The sequence below is a fragment of the Carassius auratus genome, chromosome 7 (genome assembly GCF_003368295.1).
Source record: "Carassius auratus strain Wakin chromosome 7, ASM336829v1, whole genome shotgun sequence".
Taxonomy (NCBI): domain Eukaryota; kingdom Metazoa; phylum Chordata; class Actinopteri; order Cypriniformes; family Cyprinidae; genus Carassius; species Carassius auratus.
Window position 1 is genome coordinate 16393736 of NC_039249.1, and position 26556 is coordinate 16420291.

The 26556-nt window shown below is 37.2% G+C and overlaps 1 protein-coding gene across 1 annotated transcript; it reads right to left on the reverse strand.

Moving 5' to 3' along the window:
* Positions 1–228: 228 nt before the first annotated feature.
* slc7a10a (solute carrier family 7 member 10a) lies at positions 229–24583 on the reverse strand. The gene is made up of 11 exons (XM_026267636.1): positions 24349–24583; positions 20622–20826; positions 20037–20188; positions 13986–14111; positions 10437–10590; positions 4755–4878; positions 4548–4651; positions 4363–4459; positions 2130–2279; positions 1847–2024; positions 229–1761 (listed from the first exon to the last, which is right to left on the reverse strand). Exons 1-11 carry the CDS (start codon positions 24494–24496, stop codon positions 1664–1666), a joined length of 1536 nt encoding a protein of 511 aa, XP_026123421.1. The 5' UTR covers positions 24497–24583; the 3' UTR covers positions 229–1663.
* Positions 24584–26556: the final 1973 nt, after the last annotated feature.

Here is a 26556-nt window from a genome sequence, read left to right on the forward strand (position 1 = left end):
TGGCCATATAACAGATACTTCCTGTTAAATGTATTAAGATCCTAGTTAGGATTCTAGAGTAAGTATATGTCTGGGAATGTTTTACCTGCAATATAAAGGCTACTTTTCTGAATTGAGGCAGACTCGGTGACATATGGCTGACAAATGCTGCCTCGTGTCTTTACTCAAACACAACACACAATTACTTGCAACCTTTTCTAGAATTAAATTTAATGTGCTAATATTGTTATTGATAAATTGATAGATTTTTTTATTATTATTACAAAACACAAGTATATCAGCATACATATCTATTGTGCATACGATATGGAACATATGTATATTCAACACATACGCCTCACACTTTATTAATGTCAGGAATGCGATCTCACAATGAATCCCTGATGTATTTGAAACATTTTAAGCAATATTTACATTAAGATTTCACTGTGCTGTGAATTTCAACGTACTCTGCCGCTGTGGGCCGTGTGAGCATGAACACTGCTAGTCTGACGGACATCACTGAGAGACACTGATCTGGACCCATGGAAAGAGAAGAGCACTGGGGGGGGTTCATAAAGGTTGTGATTGGGTGTCAAGAAAGATCTAACCAGAAGAGAGCGCTCAAGTGACGTTCAAGTGCAAACTCGCTAATCATAACTGCTTCAGATACAAACTCTCAAAATATGTTCAACGGACTTTGGTGGTCAGTTTAAAATGAAGAAGTTGATATTAATCGCTGGTGCATAGCTCAGTGGAACGTCCATGGTCAGTGCCCAAAATAAATGCATCCCAGTCAAAATAGAAAAATGCCTTGGTTATCTATAGGCCTTCTTTTACTTTTCAGACAACAGTTGAAAGTCTCTGGCTAAGAGGATTTCTTGGAAATGTACTTTTTATGTAAATTAACGTAATCTGAGAAGAATAAACTTGGAACATCCCGTTGTTCCTATCATTAGCATGAGGCTAAGAGATTGGCAGTGCTAATAAGTGCTGGGGCAGAGCCTCTGTTAAACAGTGGCTGGAGATAGTTGCTTATTCAGGAAGCATGGCAATAAATTTATCGTGCAATATGAGCGAAAAAATTGCAAGTATATTAAAGTGCCTAGACTATTCTTGCATAGACATTTTAAGCGCAGCTATACGTTACTACTTTTTTGCTTGAGGGAGTCAGTAATTATTAGGAGGACTAGAGGACAAGGCCTGATCCTCTAGGTGAAAAAGTTCAGACTCACAAATGCAGTTTAGATATCAGAGTGGGTTAAGAGGTAAACAGGCTTTAACAAGTCCCCCTTCTGCTCGATTACTAATAAAACGTCTACTTAAAGATAAAAACCTCAAAAACAGAACAAGATCCTGTAAGGCACATGAGAATACACCAACAGTTCTCAAAAACTGAACAACTCCCAGAGAAAACATGAGCAGGTCAAGGGAATTAATCTCCGACAGGACAGGAGGAGGGTGCGTTCAATAACAAGGTGATGTGAGGGGAGAACAGTTACAAATAAGAAATCTGACGTCTGAGCGAGACGAGAAAACATAAAACTTGTGTTTCTTCTGCTGTGATGGCTGAGTCTCAGAGGAGCGTCTGGAGATCATCTCCTCACGCACAGCATCAGACAAAGAAAACAAAAACACTCAGGAACGGATGGAAAACAGGTCTTTGCTAGTCCTCTGTTGACGCTCACAGCTCTGACTTCTCTGTAAGAGGCTGTATTTCAGAAGGATCATCCTGTGGGAAGACCACATAACACAACCTCTGCCCCAGATAGGTGACTCTCTCTGAAAAACACGCACATTTACAGATGTCAGATGGTTAATTCTGCTAACAAAATAATGCAAAGCCATTTTGGTTGGTCTTACTCACCCACTGCACTGGAAATCCAGTGTGGTTTGTTCTTCCACTGCACTCCAATGAAGTAGATGGGGACTCCAGTGAGCATGATCACCAGGCCCATGCCACACACCACTGGCTCCGAGTACAGACTGAAGCCCAGTAACACTGCCCAGAACACTAGATAGCTGCAAGGCACCAACATGTTTACCTGCGTGAAGGTAGAGAAGAAGAGGCAGGTGAACACCACTTGAACACTGACCGGTCAATCTAAATCAAACTTCCTGATGAGGTCTGTAGGTGGCGACTGAAGTACCTTGATGGGTCGAACCAGTTTGGGTTTCTTCCATCTGTAGTACAGCAGCCCAGCTATAGTGACGCCATATGAGAGGTAGTTTATAAAAGACACATAGTTTATCAGGTTATGCGTGTCCCCGATGCACAGGATCACTATGGTCGCCGTACACTGTGGAGTACAAGAGAGAAGGACATGCTGTATGCTGCAGCTCTCAATCTATTTGACTCAATGGCCCCCACCGTCCAACACAATATTTGAAGGCCCATACTGGCCAGAGATATTTTAATTCTCTGGTATTTCTTATGACATTCTGTCAACGAGGGCTAAAACGATTAGTTGACATTATCGTATAATAATAAAAAATTGTCTACAAATATTTTTGTTGTCAAGTAGTCGTTTTTTGTCATATGACCTAATGTAAGAGCCTGCAATAACGCGGTTTGACCAGTGTAGCGCTGTAGCGCAACTGTAATTCAGCTCTCCTGAAGCAAGACGAAGCATGGCTAGAGTAAATGCAGCCAAACCTGAGGCTGCTGAGCGGCGTTTGGATGAGAGAGATTATGTTGTGAATCCAAAAAAATAAAATGTCTTATCACTTAACCTTTATGTAGTTTCTTATCCATATGACTCACAAAAATATATTTTGGGTAACTAAATAATCAAATGGAGAATACGAGAGTTTCTCTGCCATCTCGTTTTGTGTGCCAAATATATTTATTTGTATAAATGAATTGGATAACTGTAATTGCATAATATGACTTTCAAAAGCTGACATGATTAATTGAACTCAACCTTAATTTATTTGTTAAAATACGTATAACTCAATATTTTAACTAACTGCAAAAGTGGAATAATCAATAAATGTCAAAATAATGAATGATCAGTTAATTAATCATTCTAAAAATCATTAGATTAATCGGTTATCATTATAATCGTTTGTTGCAGCCCTACTGACAACATTTTGAACCCATCCAGGTATTTGTATGCACATTTTAAGATATTGCTTTAAAAAATTGGAAACAGCAAGGAATGGAAATGTGCATAAAATCGTAAAATGTGCAAAAAAAATCAGTATGTTCTCAATTTAGGCAGATAATTTCTTTATCCAATAAGAAAAAACAATGATGGAAACAAATTCACCGAATAGATTCCTTGATGTGCAACAAAAAACTCATGTGACTTTGCTTCTACAGATCACGTGATTGGATAACTGAACTAACAAGCACACTGATCTCATCGCACACCATCTCAAATATTATTTTAATCATGTTTAAATGCCTGAGCCAAAGTCTATCATCAAAATAATTTGGTATAATCACTTCTTTTATAGGAATTATGAGCCATAAGCCTCCCTGTTTGCAGCAATTTATATTGATACTTTGTACAAGTTTCTAAGAAAGTGACAATTTTGTTATTTTTAACAAATGAGATGGAAAAGTGCTTTATTTGCAAATAATTTATGCAATATTCAAATTTTCCTGCACAAGTTAAATAAATGGGAACATATGATTATTTAATTAACCAAGATTAATTTTTGTGATTCCAGAATATTCAAGATTGTAATTCTTAAATTCTTTGATAAATACACCAGTTATTGAGGGGGAAAATTTTATAAATCTCAGTTGAAAGACTGACTTTTTTAGCTAATTATATTTGATGTTTAATATAAGTCCTGATTGAGAACCACTTGTCTAAAGTGAATAAAAAAAAAATAAAATAAAAAAAAATATATATATATATATATATATATATATACTTCCAAAAGTACTTTTAAATTATACTCTCACCATACACAAGATGTTTTGGGACATATTTTTATTTATGTGCTATTTTAACTGAACTTTAAATGTGCTTGATCCGAGTCGTTGAATGCTGATGTCAAGTAAATAAATGTAAAATAACGTATAAACAGGCTTTTTCCAAATGTTTCAACTGGACAGTTATTTTTTTGTAAAAGGGGCACTTATCTAAATATATTTAAACCCTGTTTTACTACTGTGGTTGACTGACAGTTGAGTAAGTTGTCCCTTATTGTTGTCTGGAACACAACAGGACAGATTAGCTAGTATTTATACAACAAATTCAATACAATCACATGAGTTTTCTATTACCTCTAAATGCGGTTTGTGTGTTCTGTACACAAAACATTCTGGACCCCATTTAGGCCTGAATCGGATCAACCAAATCATGCAGACTGAAAGCAGTGTTGTGTTGCATGTGCTTTGTGTGTGAATAGCTCTTTCTTTCTCACACAAACGAGTAGTGCAGGGATTGGTGTGCAGCTCTTAAGGTGGATCATAGCCAGCAGGTAGGGCAGGTGACCCTCTCTGGCACCTGAGAAACACAACCTGTGGAGGATGGACAATGAAGACAATTATCGTTTGTAGTGTTAACGGTTGCTGTATTAGGCCAGTTTATACTCAAACATTTCTTTACCTAGAAGATGTAAACAAGTATCCGTTGATCCCTCCAAAGGTGGAAAGAGCTACAGAGATGGGCATAACCCAGGAAAACACTCCGAGCAGCTTCTCTCCAAATGTCTGCAACACAACACACCAAAAACAGATGCTAATTTATCAAAGTACTTGATAGACGAATCATTGTTTTAGGTAGAATAAGCTAGAAGAGATCAGAGAAACTCACCACAGCGACAGCGTTCGAATCCAGCAGCTCTTGAGGGGACATGGAGGAGAAGTACGCAATGTTGGTGAGAGTGTAGACCAGCGTCACCAGGGGGATGGAGATGTAGATTGCACGTGGAAGGTTCCTAGAATAGAAACCGCACCATAAAATATATGCCGTAAGAGTTACCTGAGGTACTGTATTTTAAAGTCACCATGAAATCAAAATCGAAAATTCTTATTTTAAAATGGAATACTGTAGTGTTCATTATAAATAATTGATCTGTGGGTGAGTAAGACCAACCAAAATGGCTTTGCATTATTTTTTTAAAACTAATTTGCCCTCGTAATCTTTCATCAAAAACGTTAACCTCCCCTCCCCCTCAAAACGACTCATCTTCTCTTCTGGTCATGAGCTATGGAGGAAGGGTGGAGCTAGTGGCATGAGGGGTGAACACTGGAATAAACAAGAGAGGGAAAAACTGAAGCTGATGTACACTACCCTTAGAAATGTAAAAGATATTATGAGGATATTACCACAACATTACTCTTAGGACATCGCAAACTATTTGTTTTATGATTATGCCTTAGCCTGATAGAGGATGCGCTCAGTAATTATGGCAGTCTCTCTGTCTCTTGTGTGCACTATTATGTTTTGTGCCATTGATCGTCCTCGTCATCATCTTCCTCAAATAAAACATTTCTTCATGCTAGGGTGTCACCGGTGAATCCAGTGGAGAGAAATCCCCTCACAACTAACTGCAAACTGGCATTCAGATCTGCCTCCATTTTGTTAGCAACGCCCCAATTTCAAGTACCGCCCTCTCATTTCAGATGCCGTTTCACTCAGATAGATGTCACAGCAGAGAAAAAAAGGCAAATCGCTACTTCTGTTTCATGACTTTAAGTAGTGTTATGTACATATTATAATGCATAATTTTAGTTCAGGAAAAAGTGCCTTGACAGTACCAACATGCTTGATATGTAACAGTATTATTTTACTATCGTTTTTAAATTATATTTTATTTTTATTTTTATTATTTACATTATTTACGTTTACATTTATTTTCAAAATTGTTTTTTTTTTATTGTTTTGTGCTTATTTATATGTTTAAATACTTTATATTTAACTTTTTTGTTATAGTTTCAGCAATTTTAATCAAATTTGAGTAGTTTTAGTTACCAATAACAACACTGTATAGTAGATGTAAAATAACAGATTTTCATTTAAAGGGTTAGTTCACACAAAAATGTTAATTAGTCCATAAATTACTCACCCATCAAGTCATCCTAGGTCTATATGACTTTTGTCTTTCAGACGAATCCAGTCGGAGTTATATTGAAAATGGTCTTTGTTCTTTCAAGCTGTTTGATAACACTCAGCGGGTGTTCCATGCATCAGCATAAAAGAGGTTAAATAAAAAGCATTCATTAAAAAAAGTGTCTCACATGGCTCTGGGGGCTGAACAAAGATCTCCTGTTGCGAATCAATGCGTTTTGTAAGAATAACAATCCATATTAAAAAATGTAATAATAACTTGAATCTAGCAGTTTAACTTTGCACGTGCCGCTCATTAGTAATGCACGCAGAAGCGCAGTCACTAATTCGAAGTACAAAACGAGGATTTGTAAAGAAGAATGTCAGAGTATTTCGATTTAAGCCAAGAGGTGACTGGTTTTCCTGTGCTAAAGTAAGGAAACTTTGCTTCCTTTGCTCCTCTTAACAAATGTTGGTTTTCTCAAGACTCACCGGCGCAAGAGCAACGCTGACCTCATATGACAGATGACCGACCTCATACGTCATGCTCCCATAACTGCTTCTGTGTACAACTGTTGGCACAAGCTACATTAAAGTGATTATTATGTTTTGAATATGGATCTTTTTCTTACTGAAAATGCATCAATCAGGAGTCCTTTGTTCACCCCCCGGAGCCGTGTGAGACACTTTTTTTTATGGATGGGTGCTTTTTATTTAACTTCTTTTGGACTGATACATGCAACACCTGCTTAGTGGCATTAAACAGCTTGAAAGATCAAAGACAATTTTTAATATAACTCGATTAATATTTGTCTGAAAGAAGAAAGTCATATAGGATGACTTTACATAGGATGTCTTAAGGGCAGAGATGTATAAAGTACTAGAGAACCATACTTGAGTAAAAGTACAAGTGCTCTATCAAAAAAGTGACTTGAGTAGAAGTTGAAGTGCTCTTTAAGCACCACACTTAAGTAGAAGTACTAAAGTATTCAAAACATTTTGTACTTAAGTATTGGAAGTAGTCTATTTTAAAATTTACTACTCAAGTACTGAAAGTAAAAGTACAAGTATTGTGTTATGTAGTTATTAAAGAAAGTAGTCAAAAGTTTGAACATATTGTTTTTACCATTTCAAATGATTAACCTAAAGGACAATCACAATTCCTTTGACTAACTTTTTGTAAACAAAAAACGGTTACAGGGTTAGTTTGCCCAATTTGCTAAATTATGTCACTTACCCTCATGTTGTTTCAAAACCGTAAGACCTCCGTTTATTTTTGGAACACGGTTTAAGATATTTTAGATTTAGTCCGAGAGCTCTGAGTCCCTCCATTGAAGCTGTGTGTACGGTATACTGTCCATGTCCAGAAAGGTAAGAAAAACATCATCAAAGTAGTTTGACATCAGAGGGTCAAAAGCAAAAACTACAACTTTATTCAGCACTGTCTTCTCTTCCGTTTCTGTTGTAAGACAGAATCATTTGATGTAACTGGATCTTTTTGAACCAGTTCACCAAAAATCGAACTGAATCGTTTTAAACGGTTCGCATCTCCAATACGCATTAATCCACAAATGACTTAAGCTTTTAACTTTTTAATGTGTCTGACACTCCCTTTGAGTTAAAACAAACCAATATCCCGGAGTAATTAATTTACTCACACAGTACACTGACTGAACTGATGTGAATAGAGAACTGAAGATGAACACCGAACCGAGCCAGATAACGAACAACAGACTGACTCGTTCACGAGTCAAGAACCGTTTCTGTCAGGCGCGTCCGATTTGTGAACCGAATTATGTGCTAATGTTATGAGCCCAGGTAAACCGAAGGCTTGGAAGCTTGCAGTCAACGCCAATGACGCCATTACGTCGAGCGCAAAAGAATCGGTGAACTGTTTTCTTCAACTGGTTTATTGAATCGAACTGTCAGAAAGAACTACTGGTGATCCGGAAACTGATGCAACCGGTTCTTGACTCGTGAACGAGTCATTATCTGGCTCGGCTCGGTGTTCATCTCTCTCTTCACAGCAGTTCAGTCATCACGCGCAGTCTCGCTTGATTCGCTCAATGATGTGCCATCTTCATCAAACCTGCCATCTACAGTTCTGGCAGTGGTAATGTGGATTTGTAATGGAATGATTCGTAACATTTTTATAATTGTAACGAGTAACGATGCAGCACATAAAAAAATATCGGAGTAAAAGTATTAAACTCAGCGAAAATATGTACTGAAGTAAAAGTGGAAGTAGGAGATAAAAATAATACTCTAGTAAAGTACAGATACCGCCTTTTAGTACTTAAGTACAGTAGTGAAGTAGTTCTACTTCGTTACTATACATCTCTGCTTAAGGGTGAGTAATTTATGGGCTAATTTTCATTTTTGGGTGAACTAACCCTTTAAGTACATTACTGTAGCAGAATAAATGTATGTAAAACGTGTAGACAAAAAGTCTATTAAAACTATTTATAGAAGGGCAATACTGAACTGAAGTTTAAAATCAGTGAAACTCAAGTAGGAAAAAAATACATGGCATTAAATATATATATATATATATATATATATATATATATATATATATATATATATATATATATATATATATATATATATATATATATATATGCCATGTATATGTCAGCATCAAAGGCTATTTTCATGGCAAAAACTATAAACAAAATACAAATATAACAAATACAATAAAAACCAGCAAAAAACAAAAACAAGTTATATCACATAAGAGTTTTTTCATTCACTAATAACTAATAAACTATTAAATAATGAATGAATAAGTAAATGAATATGTATACATAACTCTTAGAGAGCAGACTGGTTAATGTCCAGATTAATTGGCCACATTTTTAATTTGTTGCCCAGATTATTCTTCAGAAAACATGACCAGTCTTTGGCAACAGAAGCGCTGTTTTCTGCCATCCAAACGTGCTTGAAACACAGAAAGCATCTCAAACGGCCACAAAGTAATCCTTTCTGTGACCTATTTTGTGCATTTCCGACAACTTGAGCACTTTTGAGGATGGTTTGGAATCTGTGAACAATACGGTACTTGAAGCTACGCGGCGTGAATATATCAAGCAGATTACAATACTTTTTTGTATCTCTAGTGGCTGCCTTTATTTATATGGTTGCTGTATTTATTCACTTGGTGATCGAAGGAATTTCAATCAGTTATTTGCGATTTGGTGATTGAATGCTTTTTTTACATAGGCTTATTAAAGGGGGGGGTGAAATGCTCATTTTCACTCAATATCCTGTTAATCTTGAGTACCTATAGAGTAGTACTGCATCCTTCATAACTCCAAAAAGTATTTAGTTTTATTATATTCATAAGAGAAAGATAGTCTGTACCGATTTTTCCCGGAAAAACACGAGCGCCTGGAGGCGTGACGTGTGGGCGGAGCTAAAGAAACACGAGCGCCAGTAGGCTTTTGCGTTGAGAGCGTTTGGAAGCTGTGACAGCTGTGAAGGCTGAAACTGAACGAGAGCGGCAGCAGCAACGACTCGCTCCGAGCGGGGCTCGAACCCGGGTCTCCGATGGGAGGCGGACGCACTAACAAGGAGGCAGAGATATTTTAAGCAGTTTTACTCACCGCCTGCGGTTCCAACACACAATCGTGACCCTTTTTCGTTGGGATTGCATCATCCTTAAGAAATAAACGATACGCAAATCCGTCGTCAAACTGGGCTTTGTTTGTAAAACAAGCATCTTCGAAATGTAGGGAACAAACAAAAACACTTGCTCCGATCAAACTCCGTTGATGCTCTGTAAAAATAAACTCTGTCCACTGGTCCCTTAATGCTGTTTTTTCTTTGGTAATCTGTGCAGGGTTGTCTTGCCCTGGCAACCAAAAACACTCCTTTTGTTACATTTCGCGACGCTCTCGCTCTGATCAGTGATTGTCTGTGCACAGCCTCTCTCTGCTCTGCTATACGGGAGCGCGCGCTCTTCCGGCAAACGTGCCCTCAGGACCCATATAAGGAAATTCCGCTCCATCTAACATCACACAGAGCCATACTCGAAAAAAACTTTCCGAAACTTGTGACAAACCAGAAGGAGTATTTTTGGAACAGAAATACTCCTTCAAACCTACAACTTAATTTTTGAAACTTTGTCCATGTTTAGCATGGGAATCCAACTCTTTAACAGTGTAAAAAACTCAGTATGCATGAAATAGCATTTCACCCCCCCTTTAAGTCTTACGGTCACTGTAGTTTGTGTGTTAAACAAGGTCCATGCATGCATTCCTGTTTGTGTACAGTGCTGTACAGCTGTTGTTCAACTGCATTTGGTTAAAGGAGATCAAAGAATATTTACTCTGTAGTAACCATACTAAAACACGGCCATCTCCTCGCCAGGCCCCCCAGGCGTCTGCCTGTATTGCCTGTTAGATGGGCCAGCCATGACTGTGACATAGACTTTAAAAGACTTACTTGCGAGGCTCAACCAACTCTTCAGTGACATAGTTCAGGAAGTTCCATCCACTGTAGGCAAATGAGGCCTGCAGGAAGGCCAGAGCAATCTGCCCCACTGAAGGATCCTTTATGAATTCAAACGCTGCCTGGGGCTCCAATGCATCATAGTGTCCTAGAGAGAAAATACAGAAAATATGCTTATGACCTCAGGGTTGTACCTGTAGCATAAAATGCTGTATATTTCTGATGCTCTTGGGAATAATCTGTTCATATTCATCATTGATACTCAAGTGTCAACAATTTGATTTCATTATTCCACAAGATAGTCAAAGCCTCCAAAATGCCTTTCTGTCTCTCTTGTCACTCAAGTGTGAAACTGCACTGCTTAGCTCTCTCGTTTACTCAATTCTTTCTCTTGTCAGTTCAGGAAATGCCTCCAGACAAGTTCGCTGTATAAAATGGTAAAGTCTTCCCATAATGGGTCACAGCCATTACCTGCAACTCTAGACCCAGGACAGTACACAACAGAGCAAGACTAAGCACCACTGCTTTATTGTAACAGCCCTCAGTCATGCAAAGTTCACATCGTTAAAACTATTCTGCAAATTGTGGCTAAAATTGCCATTTTGCTAGTCTTAGCTTTGTTTGTGAACTTGCCTAAAGTAAATGAGTCAGCTTTATACTTTATTGCAACTCCTTAAAACACTATCAAAACATCTTAATAAGCTAACAGTTTCTGATTCAATTAACTAAAGTTCATTCCCACGATTACTGTAAGTTTGAACCAATTAGATTAAGGCAAAATAAAGGTTTTAAGAGTGAGGTTTCTAAAGGCTGGAATGCCATACACAACTTTTGCTGTGTTTGGAACGACTTGAAAGTCTGGTAGATGTGTAGTGCGTGGTGTCCAGTTTTTCTTTGTAGTAAGGTGACCAGACGTGCCACTTCCTGGGATCACGTCCTGCACAGGATTTCTAAACTGCCTAAAATAACCAGGTTTTGACTGTTTGCACTGCGTTGATTGATCATTGTATGACATCAAACCACAAGATCTAGATCTAGAGAGCAGATCAGACTGCTCCTTATGCTTTTGAATCACTCTCGCTTTACTTTGATCTCATACAACAATCAATTGGAACAGCGAAAACAACCAACACCTGGTTATTTTAGGCAATTTTAGAAATCCTGTGCAGAGCATGTCCCAGGGAAGTGGCACGTCTGGTTACCTTACTCAGTAGACATTTCCAAAGTTGGCACATGCATGATGTCTGATCTGTCTAGATTTTAAAAGTTGTGTAGTGCAGCCCAGCACTACAAGGTCCACTGGTTCAAGTTTTAGAAGAGGTGATTTATGAACCTAGGGGTGATTTTATTGTGCCCTTAAGCAAAGTACTTAACTGCAGGGTGTAAATCACTTGAAGTAAGTATCAAGGGTGGGTTTCCCTGAAAGCAACTGTGGTCACAAGTTTCATCTTCACCAATAGAGTTCATTGGAATAAACGACCAGAGTTAGCTAAAGATTAGCTTTTGAGCAATGCACCCCTGCTTCAAAACACATAATACAAGATCTACCACTAGATGTCACTATTGAAAAAAATAGAGTTAAAGGAATGTTTTCCCCAGAACCTGCAGAAGAACAAATGATATCACTGAGAGTAAATAATGACAGAATTCTTATTTATTCATGAGATGTTAGCATATTCCAAGAGGATTTCATCTTAAAAAGAGATGGGTTTAGATGGGTTTCTCTCTTTTTCAAAATAGCCTTTTATTTGTTTGTTTACTGGATTATTTCAGTGGTCTGTGAATCAAGGTGAATCTTTTGCTTTTTATTCATTAGACAATAGGCAACTGGTCTGTTTCGGCAAAGAGTATAGAAGTAACAAGAGGTGAAACTCAATAGAACGTTCCATAGCAACAAACGCACCCATGCGCAGAGCTGCAGCTCCGCCATCTTGGACTGAACGCAACACAGCTGTCATAGAATTGAATGATACCGGTCCCATTTCAAAAGCGGTTGAGGGAATTAAATAGTAGTTTATTGTTTTTAATATCTCTATAGCAGACATCCCATGTCTCTAAAATGTGAAACACAACTTGTTCAGATTTTTTGCTTTCATTTTCTTGCAGTTATAGAGTAAAATATATTTTGTAATATATATATATAGAATATAAATAATTATATTTTTTAATTTGTACATTTTAATAAACTCAAACTTATATAACTTCTTTTCTGTTTCACTTTCATAATTTATTTCACTTCAACAATAACCTAGCAAATGTCTTCTTTAAAACAAGACCAACCATACAGTAAGTCTATATTCCAAAGCATTCTTGAATTACAACCATTTAAATCGCATATTTTCAGAGATATATGAACACCTGACCTGGCAAATGACCGCTTTATTAATTCATTGTTATCACTAAATTAACCCTTTAACTGTCACCCTTTTTTTCGCATAAACATGAAAATCACTATCCAAACTTAGAGACCATTTCGAGTCTAGACCCAATTTTGACCAAATACATAACGTTAGCAAACTGTAACTGCGGTCATGGGATAGCTTACATTAACGTTACAGCACCTGTACTATGCTGCCCGCAGTTGCAATCAGCTTCCAGAAGAGATCAGATGTGTTATAACACTATAGTCACATTTAAATCTAGACTCAAAACTCATCTGTTTAGCGGTGCATTTATTGAATGAGCACTGTGCAATGTCCGAATTGATTGCACTATATTTTCACTGTTTATTTTATTTTATTTTTTTATGTAAAATCATTTTCTAACTGTTTTTAAATGTTTTAATCATTTTAAAAGTTTTAAAATTGCTTGTTTTATTTTTGTTATTATTTTTCTTTATGGTTATTTTACTTTCTTTTATGTAAAGCACTTTGAATTACCATTGTGTACGAAATGTGCTATATAAATAAACTTGACTTGCCTTGCCTTACAGACATAATTGTTAATGCTGCAGTGTATACGGTAGTTCTGCCAACAGTAAAGCCGTTGGTTCAGTCCAAAATGGCGGCAGCGCGATAGCAGCGCCATCTAGCGATTGTTGTCAAAACTGCAATGAAGTTTCGCCTCTTGTTACTTCTATACTCTTTGGTTTCGGCTGACAGCAGCTGGCTTTAATGTTGGGAGTGTTTGATGATTCATGGCATTCGACTGTGGGAATTATTCCCAGATGTGAGTTTATCAAACTCTTCTCCTTTCTATACTTTGCCTATTGCTTATTTTTCTGCTGTCTGCTTCTGTGGGTTACAAACTTAGCAATATCATTGGGAATATATAAGTTTTTTTCATCATATTTTGGACTGAATGTATCCGTACATAGGCACACTTTGTTCAGGAAATGCTTTACATTGCTTTTCTGTGCTGCTGGCCAGTCAACTGAAAGTGAAGGGAAAATCAATGCAGTATAGAATTGTGATACCCTTCATTTTTAATAATTAATGTCACTGCACATTTACATAATCTGCATCATTTTTTCCAGATAGAGTAGCATGTTTCGTTTAAGACAAATGCTGGCAAGAATGTAAGTGTAAAGTGTAATTGACACACCTTTGGCAATCTGGATCATTCCCACTACAATGATGAGGACAAGGGCTAGCAGTTTCCCCACAGTGAAAATATCCTGGATCCGTGTGCCCCAGCGCACACTGGAGCAGTTCACCCAAGTCAGGAACACTGTAAACACACACAGTGAACACACTTATTCATTCACATATTCCAAACTCACATTTTTTCAGATTTTTTAACAAAGAGCTTCTTCCAAAAAAAACTCTTAAGTGTCATGGCGACAAATCAGGTTGTGAAAGCAATGGAAGATTTTGTTGGCAGAGCAGCACTAACTGGTCACATGGTGTATTTTTATTAGTTTAAAGAGGGCAAATAAAGATCAGATGTAACTTATTTTACTGCTGCAGGCAAAACACTAACCCATTCATGGCTAAGTGGTTCTCGACTAAAGGCCGGGGCCCACTCAGCAAATTTCCAAGCAGAGGAGGAAAGTAACAAATGACATTTACTTGCATTAGTGTAATTGAGCAGCTTTTTTAAAATCTGTAATTTTACTTTTACTTTAGTATATTTAGTTTGAAGTATTGTACTTCGCTACATTTTAAAACACATTATTTACTGAGTAAAAAAAAAACCCTCCCTGGAAACTACTACAGTAAATAATGGGCAGAAGGGCAAACTGGCACTAAAATCACAAGAAAGATGCAGACGGACAAAACAGGCGTTAGTGGTGCAGACACCACTGAAAACAAAACCCCGTCATATTCTGAAGTTGAAATGAAGTGAACCCCTGGCCATCGTTGCATGGGTGGTTAAAATGAAGCTTTGACATTTTGTGCACATGCATTTAGAGTGTGTTCTCTCACTGTGTGATTCAGTCTGCTAAAATGTTTCTGCTCTATTTCTACAGCAAAAAATAACTCCAAACACAGCCAACAAAGCAAAGTTTTGTGTCTCTGAGCAACATGACAGTGTTTAGTTCCAGAATGAATCAACTGTTTAAATGACTGGTTCAATCGGAATGATTCATTTATTAACAGTGACTTGCTGACACCTGCCATTTTAATTTCACATTTAAAGTATACTTTTTTCTTAATAATTAATTTCTTATAATTTCAAATGAGTATTCAACATTTTATATCTTGTATATCAAAACATTATTCATGCATTTGTAATTGCAGGTTAAATGCATTCATGTCCTACATTAAACAGTCTGTAAATGTACGTCTAAATGCCACTTTTGATGAAGCTTCTGCGTTTCCTCTGCATTGAAAAGATGAATTTTGTTGATACTGATTTGCCTGGTAACAGCCCAAATGTCTTATTATTCAAAATAACTGATTCCTTTAATTAAAAACAACTAGTTTGAGATTAACAGGCCTATCCCAGGGGTGTCGCACTCAGGTCCTGAAGGGCCGTAGCCTGCAGAGTTTAGTTTCTAACCCTGCCCCAGCACACATAAATAAGTCTAAATGATTAGATTAGCTGGATCAGGTGTGTTTAATTAGGATTATATCTAAACTGTGCAGGACTGTGAGTTTGACACTGTTAAGTAATTTTTACTCCGAGTACATTTTAAATGAGCTACTTTTTACTTTTACTTGAGTAGATTTTTAGACTGGTGCTTGTACTTAAGTAAAATTTCAAATTTAATGTAATGGTACTTTTACTTGAGTAGAATATTTTTGTAATCTTTCCACCTCTGCTTCCAATGGAACCTCAAGATAATTGAATAATTTAAGATAAAGTACACATTAAAATCAGCTAAAACAAAAATCTTTGTTTTAAAAATAAAAATCGTATTTTAATTGAACTTCTCTGCAACTTTATTTTTGTCTTGGAATATCTTCTAGTGGGATGTCAACCTTTACTCGTTAATCCATTTCTGTTTATCAAATGCTTGTGAGACTTTAATTGAGTTTACATATCAGTTGTTGAACTCTTTGTTATTTTCCACACGTTAAGAAATTAGCAGGAAATAAAAGCAGTTGAATGTGGGAGGACGTTTATAGTTATGCTTGTCAAGCTCTAAAATATTTCATCAGGTAAAAATTGTAAATCACGAATGACTTAAAAAACAATAATGCAAATTCATTGGTTAAAAATATTGGGAGCCTTGAAAGACATGCAACTTTTAAAACTTTAGGAATCCTGAAATGCAATTTACAGCAACTACAGGTTTTCATATATTGTGGTAAACAAAAACAATGGCCATGGAATCAAAAGGCTGACAGCTACTTCTCTAACTAAAGTCAATTTCATTGCAGAGGTATAGTTGCCTCATAATATCAATCTACTTGGATACTTGTTAGCTAACCATTGACTGACAAGATTACCAGATTTATTTTATATCTTTATGCATTACAGTTGGGACTTCTTTGGAATAAAAAAAAAAAAGAGTACTTAATCAATGGGCATCAATACAAAGCAGACTAAAGCTGACAGATTAAAAAAGTAAAACTACACTATACATTCAAGGACGGAAATACAGGCGTTAGAGGCTATTGCTTGTCTGTACATCTGTGTTTGAGGTTAGAGGCTTCTGTGTTGAGCCACATTGTGTAACAGCTCCGGTGTAGATCCGGTACATAGAGGTCCGTCTCCAGGGCTTGATGGCACGGTGTACACAGGCATGCCGAGGGAGACACTTGGCAAAGGGGAGACGGGTTACCCCCACTCATCCATCAATGGCCGGAATTACCCGCCCACACACGCAAACACATGCGGGGCAACTGTCAGACCCCCTAGACAAACAGCTTCCGATGCCCCACAACAAAACGGCCCAGACGCCAGCTGAATTTTTGGCTAGAGTATTCAGTCCGAAAGAGTGTATCACGGCCTGCAAACTAACAGCTAACCTGCACAGCTTCATCAGCTCGTGTGATCCTGAGCTCAGTACACACCACCTGTCAACCTTCATGCCCAGACGGCATTCAGTGAATCTTTCTTCCCGCAGTCCTTAACTAAGATATAAGTACATCTCAGGTAAGAGCAAACAATAATCCTATACTAGAGTGCATCCAAAAAATTAGAGTGCAAAAAAATTATTCATACGATGATTGTACAACAATGGTTCTTCCTTGGTTCAATGTGATTATGCCTCAAGAGTCACTGTAATTTTTTCCACAGGTTTAGGTGTGCTTAGGTATCTTAAAATGACAGAAATAGCAGTATGATCGAAGCCACAATGTTCAAATCACAGTTACATTTATTAGTAATAATAATCGGAATTGCCAATTTTGCCAGTTTACAGTATACTGTAGAAGGGCAACATAGCATAATATAGTTTATATAGAGATAGTTCACTTGAGAATATTGTTCTCATGTTGTTCTAAACTGGTCTGAATTTTTGTAAGACCCTGTACAATAATGTTCATATAATTAATAATAATAATAATGTGGTGACAGGTGTTGTCCATTTTAAACGCACTACAGTGTTTGCCATGAGTTTTGTTTCCTCTTGTTTGGCTTTAACGGATCTGACTCCAGCTCCTTCTTGTTTTGTATCACAGTGCAAAAGTGACTAAGGTTGGCCAAATTAAGTTAAATGAACACAAAGCTAATGAGAGGAGAATTCTAATGAAGTACTAACAGCCTTTAAAACTGCCAAAATACAACCACTCACTTCAAACCCCCGAGAGGGGCATCCCTCTGCAGCTAATTGACCGATAAAGCCAACAAAAGATGCACAAAAAAAACACTATAGCCCTCAGTGGCCAAGCTTAGTTTACTCAAGTGTTGAAAATTGCAGGTTTTTAAACAGTTTTATTTTAAAAAATACTGTATATAAATAAATACATTAATAAAATAAAAAATAAATAAAAAAGCATTGAAAAAGTATTTCCTTATTTCATCATCTTTTGGATGGTATTTTGCTTCTCTATTGTCCATTCACTTTCTTTGGCGGGATTTATGTATTTCTAAATGTTTTTAAATAATATTGCATACATGAGCAACAAGAGCTGATTCACATGAACAGATCTTTCAATCCCTGGAGTGTGTGGCCTTTTAAGGAGAAGCTTTCCACAAACTCATAAACCAGTTAAAAGCTTTAAAGCATTAGAACAGTAAACTCCCTGTTTTTAAAGATACAGTTTTAAAATCGTATTGTGGCACACATCTTTTTTCCAAGTCAAATGAGAGATTAAGTTGAGGTGAATTATGCAGGTTAATGCAGGTTAGAGGCTAAGCAAAGGTCTCTGTGTTTGTTTGTGTGTCCAGACCAGCACAAGGTGTGCGTGTGTTTGTGTCTCTGTGTGTAATCTGACTGCAGCAGACAGAGCTTGTGACATTCATTCAGAACATTCAAAAGGGGAGGGCAAATTTAACACATGCTGCAATACAGACAAATTGTCACACAGTGCACCTAAGAACACTCACTTGCACATAACTATGGGTTCATGCAAGGGTTTCCAAATGCATCAGTTTACCATTAAAAATATCCACTGCTGCATCAACACAGACAGCTAAAAAAAAAGCTAGGGTTGTGTATTTACAAAGCATGTTCCTGAATTTCAGTAATCAATTGTTGTATTTTCCATTGCATTTGATATACAGTATACTTAATTAAATATCTTTCATTTTTAGAGAACGGTGAAAGAACACTTAATTTCCCACCAATTCACAAATATTGCGGTCAATATTTATTTTAGATTTTTTTTTTTTTTATTAATGTAGTTATTTTTGTGTAGTTATAACAACAAAAAAAAACGTATTGAATGTCTCATCTTATTTCAGGGCATTTACTTGGTCTACAGGTTAATGGCAGACAGTGGGAGGGTGCGTGTTAGAACTGTGCCCTTTCTAAGCATGACTCGCACACTCCTAGTGGCTTATCAAAAGATCATAATTCGTTCCTAATTTGTCAGGTTTAATGGTATTTTAGCGGCATTCACAAAGTCCCGCCTCTATGCTCTTGTCCATCAAAGAGCATTGGGGTAACTAGGGCAACCGCAAGGTCCCCAAACAATACACAATACAGAGGAGACGCCCACATGTTCCGCCGGCTCAAAGCCTGGCACCATTATGGAGTCTGATGCCACACAGCCTGAGGGTCAGGTGCCCTAATACCACGACATCGATACCAACCCCACCCATCTAACCAGACCCAAACAAATGCATTCTCGGAATAATTGGCTAATCGGAAGAGGGGGCGCAGTGATTTGGGATGCAGGTCTAGCATCCTTTGATAGGGCACATACATGAGGTGTATTCCTTAAATAGAGCCACTGGCCCTTGTCACTGTGCTCTTTGGAGTATGTCTGACTCAAAGCTTTCGTTGGCTGATCTTAAGGACAAATTCTGGATTCTGCTGCCAAAACTCAACTCAGCCAGCACTGTGAGTAGAACCACTGCCCTCACTCTGACACACCCCCAGTACTCCTTCCTGGGAGACCCTGTCCAGATCTGACAGGTCCAAACCAGCTGAGTCACGGGGCTCTTCTGAAACAAATACACATACACACACGCATAGACATACATTTGACTGGTTTATCTCCACCAGCTCCAAAAATATCCTGCCACGTGCCCACCAGGGTTAAGTTCTAGGATCAAGATTGAAGTGGTATGCACACAAGGGAGTGATTGAGAAAGAGAGAAAGACCGAATGAAGGACAAAGTAGACTCATCGTGACAATGTCTAATACTCAGAATTCAATTCTGAATGGACTAGGGGTGCACTACTCAGTATGTCAACACCATGTTAAAGGTATTTTAATGTAACAGCATTGATGGATATTGGATATATAATTGTTAATGTTCATTACCTCTATTTTTACATTAAGACTACCTTTGCTGTTAACAAATACTTACTAAAGATTATTTTAAAAAATAAATAAAAAATAAAATTATTAGTTTACAAACTTTTTATTTTTTATTATTTTTTAATTCGGCTATCAACTATAACATTAAAATAATAATTGTCCAAAATGTTAATTATCAGACAACATTTTTATAATGGTGCATGCCTAGTATTCTCTGCATTTCTATAAAGTGATTTGCTATATTTAGAAAATTAAGTGGTCATCATAAGACAGTAGCGGACCTGCTAAAGCAGAAGACTGCATTATTACTAATGGTGTGTGCTTAACTCACAGACACAGGTGGATGCGAGGAGCCGGGTGGCGATGTATGGAGGCAGACAGTTAGGGAAGGCAGGCTGCAGCACATAGTTGGAGAAGGTGAGAGCAATCACAGCCAAAGTTGTTGGGTACATGATCAACACAGCGCTCCACAGCAACAAGAACCTGTGAAAGCATAAACAAATGGCCATCTTTATCATCACAAATACAAAACAGTAAGTGTTGCATCTGAGCGAGCAAGTAAACACATGTGAATCTCCCCAAGGAGAAGTTCCCCTGTGTGTTTCTCACACAAACTGAGACACCCACATTGATATTTAGGTATTTGACACTTTCTTCCAAAACAGTATTGCATCTGTTCATGCATTCCCTGGGAATCGAACCAATGACCTTGGCATTGTTAGTGCCATGCTCTACTGTCTGAGGCAGGCTGAATCTTTTAGTGTTTTCAAATCTGCTCTTAAAACCTAGTTTTTCAGAATAGCTTTTAAGTGATTTCTTTGTCATGTTTATGTTTTTTTTTCTTATAATATTCTTCTTATTATTTCCATTATTTTTATTGTACCTCTTTTTATTCTGTGTGAAGCACTAGACCTACCCCACCAGTCCCCCGAAGATCTCAGTGACGTATGAGTAGTCTCCACCTGATTTGGGGATGGTGACACCCAACTCGGCATAGCAAAGAGATCCCAAGGCACAGATCCCTCCTCCTAGAACCCACACGATGAGTGAGAACCCCACACTGCCTGCATGATCTAGAACCCCCTTTGGAGAGATGAAGATCCCTGAGCCAATGATGTTGCCTGAAAAAATAAATAAATAAGGATGAGAAATAGGTTGTTTAGTCTTCATATATTGTTCAGTCTAAAATAAACGACATTACTGGACTGAATTTTGAGCCTTTCACCTCAGGACAGGAGCGTTTTAAAGAGTTTATTTGTACAAAGTGCATGGGAATATTTATGTGAGATTTCAATTGTGCTGTCTATCTCTTCAATACGTGAAATATATTTTATTTTTTATCTGCAATCTTGTTTTCTCAGTTCAAGACTATGTGTTCTAAAAGATCTGTTCTCGCAGCTGTCAAAACGCTGCTGCACATTCCAGGCAAACAGACACGAAAAATAAGATCAACAACGTTAGAGTCAACATCAGTTGCGAAATCTGAGATGAGAGTCCAGTATTCAGTAAAAGGTAAATGTTCTGCATCAGTGCATATTCATCATAGTCACAACACCCAGAGCATATGCAGTGCCTGAATGATTATGCCTCAGGCAGCTTAAACAAAAGCGTTTCAATTATATGAAGCTCAGCTACAGCTATGTAATGCTTTTGGGTTCTCTCTTTGTCTGCGGGTGTTCACATGAAATAGAATTTGGTAGTATTGTGAGTGGATGTGAACGTTTGCTTCCTGCATAGAGGATAAGGCAATGAAGTTGATGAGACAGAGCCCAGCGCATCTCAAAAACACTCAAAGCTCCTGAATAAAGTCCGTGTGGTCACACTACACCACACTTGACTCTGACTGGTCACGCAACTCATAACAAAACAATGTCCACTTGGCTGATTTACAGAAGCAGTGCAGTGCATTTACCTGTGCAGTGGTGTAAAGAATACAAAAAACTTTAATTTACTTAAGTGAAAATATTGCTACTTAAGGAAACATTTAAGTTGAGAACAAGTAAAAGTACAATTTTCACCCAAAATGAGGCAATCTGAGCATTATGAACCAATGCATTAGATATTTTCATGCAATGTCTGTTTTACAAGATTGATTGGGATTCTACTTGTGTTCTGTCAGGTCAGAGAGTGAAAACGCAAATGGTAAAGCAAGAATTGCATGTGGATTATGCCACTATTTATACGTCCACATTTGAAAATAGAATTTGCAGTTCCTTTTGAAAATAGTCCCGAATATCTTTCCATATGATACGAGTCAGACCTGTCGGTTTCTGCCTGAAGCTCAGGGCTACACCCCAGTAGTTTGAAAAATGCACATCAAAAGCTTTTTTTTGTACTTTCTGCCTTGGTGAAAAAAAAAAATAGTGAATTTGAATATTTTACCTTTTTATTTAACTCAAGTAAAAGTACAATTCAAGAATTACTCAAGAAAGCAGAATTTTATTTTGAAAAATTTACAAAAGTGTTTATGAGTAGTTACTTTCCATCTCTTGCCTTGTGTCAGTACCAAAAATTACAGGCAGTGTTGTCACTGGATATTTAATCCTTTTTTGCTATCTTATAACTTTGTTAACTTTAAGTAAATACTGTCTAAATAAAGTGTCCATGTCATTTGCTATCATTAAATTGCGGTGTACATCATCGTGGTTCCAGGCCATCATGGTTGTTTGTTACTCTGCTCTCTAGATATGGGTATTGGCATTGGCTATTGACAAACTAATTTCTGTCAGCAACTAATTTAATTAAAATTTAACACTAAAGAATTGATAAGCAAGGGTCAATGAGGTTTTACTGTGTCCACATTACTTGAAGAATAAAAATAATCTGCACTGGCAAAGAAATGTGTTAAGTAACAGATCAAATTTGTCATTGACCTTGAGTAATATCAGGAGGACATTCTAGAGCAGCGAAGCTTTCCCTTAGGAGGTAAATAAGTCACCAGTTAAATTTTAGCAGTTATTTTGCCTCTAGAAAATCCATTAAAAGATGAATCTGCAGTAATCTGCAATTTTATACGTTACTCTATACTTAGGTCCTTGTCAGATTAATGTCAAACTTGTTGTTTGATGCGCACCAGGATTTGGATGACAGTGTTCACACTTACTCAAACGAACCGAACTAACAGAGCAATCCCACCAGAGTTTGTTTTAATCAAACCAAACAAGACATTTGTGAACAACCCTAAAGTAGTTAAGGGCTGTGAACAAAACTGTGTCGGCTTTACCCGTAAAAGCCACTAAACCATAAAAATAACTGAAATCTACAGCTGCATCTGTATGTTGATGCTCCACAGGAAAACCAACCTCAAAAAAGGAACCACTTTCAATTGATCCTACTACAGTAAGGTCAAGGCCATAATCAAACAGTTAACATTATATCTTAACCTTTATCACCTTAATCTTGTTTATTTATCTCTATAAAAACCTTGCGTGAACTGACTTTAAAAAATAAAAGTACGCCAAGAAATATTCACTGGAGTAAAAAGTGTGACTACTAATCTCCTTGATACTATAGGGCTAAGAAGGAAGAACAGCCAAATATCACTGTTATGAGAGACACAACACATCACAAATTAAATTAACAAAATACAAAGGCATAGTGTCAATCTTTTAAAAGCTTCCATTAGATGGCCTTCATCTGAACAACAAAATATCTTGTGCTGTTTTGTTGAAGATCATCAGCTCACATTCCAATGAACAGTTTACATTAAAACACTGTAAAATGTATTGTATACAGTGAATATAAATACTGTACACACTGAGGATTATTCACTGGTTGGATGTGGCTAGCACACTAATATAAGGTTATAAGGTATTTATAAATATATATTTAAAAAAATATATATATATTTTTTTTTTTACTTGTGTTCAATTTTGAGGATGCTATATGGTAGGCTGGCTACCTACTGAATTGTGATGTAGGCTATTTTCCTGTCCAAAACTAATTTAATCCTTTACCATGATTTACTGACTACAGTGAACATTCACATCTTGCAGTGTGTGTGACCCTACAGATACAGTAGATGACATCTATAACACGAGACATCTGTGTTTGCTTCGATTTTGCTTAGTCTGCACGAAAGTCTACACTTCCGCCTACTTTAATTCTATGTTTCCACCGCAGTGTATAAAGCAGTCGCGTCTTATATGGTGGGTTTGTTCAGGGCACGTGAAGGACACAGTGTAGTGGGTTGTAGCCACGTAAGCGCGGAGTTGAGTTTCAGCCTCATTCTCTTCCTCAATGATGCAATCCGCTCTCGGATGAACAGAGTCTGATGGAGACTGCTGGAAGTACGTTATAGCGGCATGGCACGAGACGCTCGATCTTCTCTACGCAAACCAAGCAATGCTTGGACTGTTGTCTTAACTAAGTAAAACAGCTCTGAAGCGTGACGATATAAGTTTAGAGACCTAGTTTTTAATACTTAACTAAACGCTTGACGTTTAGAGCAAAGCGCATTTGTGATAGCAGATGTGGACTGATGTCATTAAAGATAAAGGATATGAAAGAGGGAGGGCTGAAGATATATAGCGGAAAGAGAAATAGAGAGTGCTAAAATGACAGACACGCGAACATGCCGAGAGAAAGTTGAAGCTGGTTAGAGCGCACGCGGTGGTATATTAAATATAAGGAAACAATCTCACCTATAATTATGGCGCACGCGCTCAAGAGTCCAATTTCTTTTTTGAGAGTCACTCTGTCCTTAGATCCACTTTGGTTTCCTCCGGAGTCTAACATCTTCTGTTGCTCCGTTTTCGCGCAGTTTCTCCGGTTCGTTTCGGTTCCATCCATTTGTGCGGCTGTTCAAGAAATCTGCATCTGTATCCGCGCCCGGGCTCATATAGCGAGGTGATGCAGGACGCAAGCCGCTCGCGCATGCGCAGAACTCCTGCTGCCTGCCTCCACACAGATCAACAGGTTGTGCGGAGCGCTGGCACGTGCTTACCTGCACCACATGCGAACAAAGAGCTAGACACCTGTGTGGCATTGCGTCACCTCGATTTCACGGCATTCACTGTCCTGTGTATTAGGGTTGAGTGTAAGGTTAGGTTTTCAGGAACGGTTAGAAAGACAGTAGTATTGTACACTTAGAGCTTACTGTATGTATAGCCTACTTTTACTTTAATGTGTGACTGCCTGAATGTGGGTCAGTAACAGAGTGCGTCTCTAAATGGTTAGTTCGCATAACATTATATTTCAGCATTTCGTTTTCAATTATGCAGTTTAACAAATATACAAGTAAGCCTACAAAAATTTGATTTATTTCCAGTATTAATAATAACTAACTAACTACATGTCAAATATATACAAAAAATATAAAACCAAAACTTATATTTTACTTTAATTGGAGCCATTCCCACCACAACCCACTGCTTAAACCTTTGTCATGCTTTACTTTGACTTCAGTACAGGTATTACACATTGTGTTAGACCTAGAGTTGACAGTGCCACCCACTCTTTCCGCTCTGTGGGGATTTGGTGTGGTTTTATGGGTGTTAACTAGAAGTGATCTCAGGTACCTTTACATTGTTAGGTACTCATGTGTGTTCATAGATTAATGTTGAAGTGCTGTGATATGACATTATGGACTTATACTCTGACTCTGTTTTCCATTGTTGTATGGAATTTAAATTATTTTTTTTTAATTGCATAAACATCATTGTGAACAGTCTTGAGACAGCTGAGAGCATGAAATCAATGTGTTCAAACAGATCAAGCATTGGTTTAATTGGTTTGGAATAAGATATGTTTAACTTCAATGGTTGCATTCTACATTCTAAAAAATATAAACGGTTGGGTTACTGCAGAAGTTTGGGTTAAATATTTAACCCAGTTGTTGGTTGAAAACAACCCAAATATCTGGGTTTTTCCATTTTTAACCCAGCATTTTTTAGAGTGTAGTTACATTGGGTCAATATATTATGAAAGCTTGGTTACCTTTAATTATATTTAGAGATTTGGACACACTAACCAGAACATATGTTTTTTTTATGATATTAAAAAAACTTTTTATAAAGGTTTAAATGTTTTAAATGATTCTGTATGGATTTGATATAAATGGGTAGCCTACTATTAAGAGACATACACATATAGGTTTATCAAAAAAAATTGACAGTGTATATACATCATATTTTTGCTCAGCCATTGATTTTAATGACTAGGCCCGCATGGAAACTTATTTGTGGTTAAAATTTTAGCAAAATATTTTATTATGAAGAAATTTCTTAAACCGAGATGAAAATATTTTAAAATGAGCCAAAAAATTTATTTGCATACACAATGTGTGTAGAACAGTGAATTTCTGTGTAAAAAACATTCTTTGCACTCATATTCTGTGTGTGGGCCTTTTAATGACTCACTACATCTCCCCCTCTCATTCTCTTTACTGAACGTATGTGATCTCTCTAGAGCAGGAAGTCTAAATTCATTTTCAAAAAAAAAAAATGAAGAGGAGGAAGACATATTATTCATCATGAAACAAACTCGCTTCACTTCTCTAGACATGATTTGATACAATCATGCCTTTTTCTTTCTTCTTTTGTGAGTGAGTGGAAAACAAAAGAAATCCCATTAGATCCTGTTCATTGTGGATGTGGCCCTCTTGTGACTGAGTGTGTGTAAGGTGATACTGACTGTTACGGGGTACAATGACACCTGAAAAACAAAATGTTCTCTTCAGACCGATCTGCTTGTACACGTTTTTGTAAAATAAATGTCCTAATGATATCTTATTAATTAGTAATTTCTTATACAAATAGTATCAAAATGTCATTATTTCAGCCCTCTGATTAAATCAGTTAGATTGATTAAATAAAAATGAAAATACGTGTAAAATATGAAGAGTAAAATTA

Coding starts and splice junctions, on each gene's coding strand:
- slc7a10a (XM_026267636.1), bottom strand. CDS start 24,496: ATGGATGGAACCGAAACGAACCGGAGAAACTGCGCGAAAACGGAGCAA. Junction 4,879..10,436: donor GAGTTGGTTGAGCCTCGCAA/GTAAGTCTTTTA, acceptor TTTCTATTCTAG/GAACCTTCCACGTGCAATCT. Junction 2,280..4,362: donor TCCCTGCACTACTCGTTTGT/GTGAGAAAGAAA, acceptor TGTACTCCACAG/TGTACGGCGACCATAGTGAT.